Consider the following 5,000-nt stretch of genomic DNA (forward strand, 5'->3'; position numbering starts at 1 on the left):
AAATTCAAAATAAAACGGTAGAGTATTATCCCACCAGCAGAAATATGATACTTTTATTTTTGAAATTAAAACGTATCTCTTTGTGTTTTCAATATCAATGACGATATGCAGTGATGCATCTGACATCATTTTAAATGGACAAATTGACAAAGCTTTCATCTGAGGCATTCATTTTAGCTGAAGATAAGATTTCTCTAATTTTTTTAAAATCATGGATTAAATTTTACCAAGACTGAAGTTATCAATGAAAACAATTTCATTTAAAAATCAAGAGAATTGGGGGAAAAAAAACAACAAACAATCAGTAAGTTTGTCTTGTCTTGTTATTTTTTCTTTCTTTTCTTTTCTTTTTTTTTTATTGAAATGGTTATTCACCTGTGTAAAGCATTCATGGCACAAAATAATCGAACCCTTCAACTCTTTTTCGTCTGAGTTGACAAAGTATCGTAAGGCAGAGGCGGTGAGGACAAACCATCTGTCTTTCCATGCTGTGACTTTGTTGCCAAATTTTACCATGTAACCCTGAAAATAAACTTAATATTATCAGACCGCCGTCTTAAATTATGAAATCAATTACATTTAATTAGTTGTCTTTTGGGTTTTTTTTTATGTAACCCTACATTAGGTGAATGGCAAAATAAAAATAGTGACCTTATATTCATTTCAACAGTCAGTATTACTGTTTGGAAAAGGACGTTGGATTTTGTGTGGAGAGAGAGTGTGTGTGTGTGAGAGAGAGAGAGAGAGAGAGAGAGAGAGAGAGAGAGAGAGAGAGAGAGAGATAGAGTGAAAGAGAGAGAGAGAGGGGGAGAGAGAGAGAAAGAGCGAGAGATAGAAAGTGTGTGTGTGTGTGTGTGTATGTGTGTGTGTGAGAGAGAGAGAGAGAGCGACAGAAAGTGTGTGTGTGTGTGTGAGAGAGAGAGAGAGAGAGAGAGAGAGTACAACAATCATTTTGTAAGATGAATCCTGCAGGCAAATTTCTAAGTTAAAATCCTTGCCATTTGTTGTTTTCTTTGTCAAGTTCTTTCTCTAATAGACTTTCTGTGTAACTCCTAAAAGATTATAATCATTTGAGTGATAACATTTTTCATGAAGTTTCTGATTAACATTTTACCTTGCGAACAACATCTGAAATGATCTGTCCATGAACATCTGCTATTCCATGGCTAATGACTTCTTGGTCTTCATCTGTCCCAATAAGGTTTGAAACGTATCCAAGAAATTGGCAATAGTCCATCAAAAAGGATGTGTCAGTAGCAAGTCCTGTAGGTGATTTTGGCTCTATTTTAGGATGGGGTAAACCGAGGGTGGAACAAATCTCACAAACAAATCTGTCAGCCTCTTCTATGTCTATCCTCAATGGAGTTAAAACTAACCCATCTGATGACCTTTCACACAGGAAATTAAAAATCTGAAAAAAAAAATAATGAGGCAATAAAAATTTCATACTAACAACCCCCCGGCAATTATTACATATATCAGTATTTGTTTGTGTGGTTGTTTTGTTTTTGTTTTGTTTCTTTTGTTATTATTTTTTTTTTTTGGGTAGGAGGAGGATGGTGATTTGTTTTTTGTTTTATTTTTAAACAAAATATTCCCATCAAAATTAGAATAAATCTATAAAAAGATTTTCAAAATTACTTTTTTGGAGAAGTGAGCTAACTTCTTTTCAGCTCTTATGGGCTTAAAAGGCAGTAGGATAAAAAGTTCATTTGAGGCAGTTCCTTTGAGACAGGTCGCTTTTTCTTTTGATACATTCCATGACCATTTTGTTAGGTTTCACGATTCACATGTACTAAATTTTCTAACACAATTTACACCCAATGATATCCAACTATAAATCCTACAAAAATTCTTACATTATATCGCACTATAAAGAAATAAATTGTAATACTTTTATATAGAGAAAAAATATGTAGACAATAATATATTATTTCTATCTTCAAAATAACTAAACATCAAAATATAATTGCTTGATTGTTTGTTTGTTTTTTTTTTTGCTGTTGTTTTGGTTTGGTGGGGAGGGGGTGGTCAGTATTATGTGTCTTATGTCGGTACAACAGGCTTCAATGGCTTATGATGAAAAAGTTTTAGGTAATAAAATTATCAAGAAGATTTTAGTTGCGAGTATTAGAGAAAGGAAATGATTCTCAGCCTCAAGTCCATACCAATCCCGGCTTATCTCCCTTAATTAATCACATTATTTGGACGAGTTATTCTGCTTTTGTTGTTTGATTTTTTTCTCTCTCTCAACAGTATATATATATATATATATATATATATATATATATATATATATATATATATATATATATGTGTGTGTGTGTGTGTGTGTGTGTGTGTGTTGTTTGTGTGTGTGTAGTATGTGTGTGTGTCTACTTATTTATTTATTTGTCTTTCTATCCGTCTAAAGCAATAAATTGAAAAAATCAAACATCATATAACATGATAAAACACACATTATAAATAACATTTTTTTAAAAAACAACAACAAAAAACTTAAGCCCTGAATATATCAAACAAAATTATATTACTAAATTGTTTATTTGTGGCCGAAACACAAAACATACCTTCCACAACTTGAATAAATCGGTTTTGGTAAACTCTCGTTTCTTTTCCCCTTCATTACTGTCCTCAGAACCGTCCGGCACACAAGATTCTTTCTTAATCCGATTCACATAAGACTTCTCACACAACATCCAGCAGAGATTGTCCAGCTCTGCCCTAAGGGACACAACTCTGGGGTCTGTATTTTTATCTATGCCCACCAGCAAATTGACTCGAAGGGTCTTCACGAATATATCGAAGCTGATGTCGTCCTCGTCCACTTTATCCCATACCGTCTCAGCTTGTTCAACCCCCATAACTTGGCCAATGTTGTTGGTGAGAACCTGCCACAACAAACGAAAATTACAAAGAAGATATATAGGTATAGGGAATGAGATTAGCGGAAGAGTAGCGTCCCTTGATTGGACGTCACCCATAGTCTGTGACGTCACCGCGGAAAAGTTATTAGAGAGAGAACATCATGTCGCGGAAGCGAGGACGAGAGACCATGCGCACAACCAACATGGCGTTCTCTCTCTAATAACTTTCCGCCGGTGACGTCACAGACTATGGGTGACGTCCAATCAAGGGACGCTACTCTTCCGCTAATCTCATTCCCTATAAAAATAATGTTAAAAAAAATATTTCATTCTTAAACAATGCAAATTACTTTGAACATATAGAGGTCAGTTCTTTAAAGCAACAGAATTGTGAGAGATCAGAATAAATTTAAGATTTTTTCAAAAAGTGACATAATATATAGAGGGATGAAGGGAGAGAGAGAGAGAGAGAGAGAGAGAGAGAGAGAGAGAGAGAGAGAGAGAGAGAGAGAGAAAGGGAGACATGGAGAGAGAGAGAGAGAGAGAGAGAGAGAGAGAGAGAGAGTTGTGTGTGTGTGTGTGTGTGTGTGTGTGTGTGTGTGTGTGTGTGACCCCATTACCCTGACGCGGCTCTTTTTGACCAGTGTCGAGTCATCCAAGACATCAAAGGCATGCCAAAGACTTTTCTTCACTTCCTCAAAATCCATCATTGCAGTCTGCAAAAGAAAAGGTGAGCGATTAATTAACCCTCGTATTAGGTTCAATTTTACTTTGATATTAAGTCGTGACAGAGAGAGAGAGGGAGGGGTGGGGGGGGGGGGGGGGGGGGGAGAGAGAGAGAGAGAGAGGGAGAGAGAGAGGAGAGAGAGAGAGAGATAGATAGAGAGAGAGAGACCTGTAACAGTAATATAATTGTTCTCTCTCTCTCTCTCTCTCTCTCTCTCTCTCTCTCTCGCAAACACACACACACACACACACACACACACACACACACACACACACACGAGCGCGTGCAATAAATGGATGATGGCGATTCATGACGCAAAGTGTCAGCAGCTAATCGAAGTATGGTGAGTTTTATGGTATAATTTTTTTTCAGGGGGAAATTATGGAGTGAATGCATTATCTATCGAATTCAGTCCCTTGATTGGTGAACAAATAATAATTTCAAAGACCTATCTCGAGATCGCACCAGCCGATAAGACTTGCCAAATACTTAGCGGCCATGAGGTCTTGTGGTATGACACTCGCTTTCGGATCGGAAGGTCCTGGGTTCGAGACTCGCTCAGCGCATAGTTGAGTCCTTGGAAAAGACTCTTTACTCATATTCTCTCACCGTACTCGGGTGTAAAATGATTACTTGTACATTAACAGCGTTGTCTCTGTCCAAAAAAATTTGTAATATCGCCTAACAGGCGTCATGTCCCATCCTAAATGTTAAGTCTTGCTGTTAACCAGGGACCCCTTGTAAAGGGCGTTGAGCACGTTTAGTGAATATTGCGCGATATTAAAAAAAAAAGCTCAATTAAATTAAATTCAGCCGTCTGTCTAGACATTAAATGATGTCTTAATATTTTTATTGCTGTTTTTGTTGTTGATGATTAAAGAAGAGTTTTGAGTCCGAAAAGTTCCAAGTTTGGTATTTTGTTCTTTATCGTAACTGTTGTATTCGGTTGTTTTGTTGTTGTTTTTTCTTTTTAACAGTCTACAGCTTCTATCAGCTGAGTATCACATTATCTATTTATAAACTACTACGGCAATCTCGTAATATATTATCGTAAAAATCCAGATGAACAAAATTGAGTCAAAAGAATAAGTATAAGGAAATTTCCGTTTTATGAAGTTAAAAAAAAATATATAAATTTCCTCAATGTTCACTTTTATTCAAGTTTCAAGTTTATTTACTAGACTATTAGGCTTTCGCCAATAAATCATAAAATCTGATGGCAACATACATGGACGTAAAAAAAATATATAATAATACCAATAATGACCACAAAATATACAACCATGGTAATAACATCAATACTTACGCTACTACTACTACTACTACTACTACTACTACTACTACTACTACTACTACTACTACTACTACTACTACAACTACTACTACTACTACTACTACTTCTACTA

The 5,000-nt window shown here is 35.8% G+C and overlaps 1 protein-coding gene across 5 annotated transcripts in view; it reads right to left on the bottom strand.

Annotated features, from left to right (window-relative positions):
- The window catches only part of LOC144967252 (uncharacterized), a 49,916-nt gene that overhangs the window by 6,228 nt on the left and 38,688 nt on the right, over positions 1–5,000 (bottom strand). For all 5 annotated transcript variants that reach the window (XM_078904239.1, XM_078904236.1, XM_078904238.1 and 2 more), the window contains exons 2-5: positions 3,488–3,583; positions 2,571–2,891; positions 1,115–1,411; positions 376–522 (exon numbers count right to left, since the gene is read on the bottom strand). In XM_078904239.1, the coding sequence (XP_078760365.1) occupies positions 376–522; positions 1,115–1,411; positions 2,571–2,891; positions 3,488–3,577 (855 nt within the window). In that variant the 5' untranslated portion in view covers positions 3,578–3,583. The remainder of the gene's footprint in view (positions 1–375; positions 523–1,114; positions 1,412–2,570; positions 2,892–3,487; positions 3,584–5,000) is intronic.

This window comes from Berghia stephanieae, chromosome 3 (assembly GCF_034508935.2).
Source record: "Berghia stephanieae isolate SIO BIC M18660-M18661 chromosome 3, UCSD_Bste_1.3, whole genome shotgun sequence".
Lineage (NCBI taxonomy): Eukaryota > Metazoa > Mollusca > Gastropoda > Nudibranchia > Aeolidiidae > Berghia > Berghia stephanieae.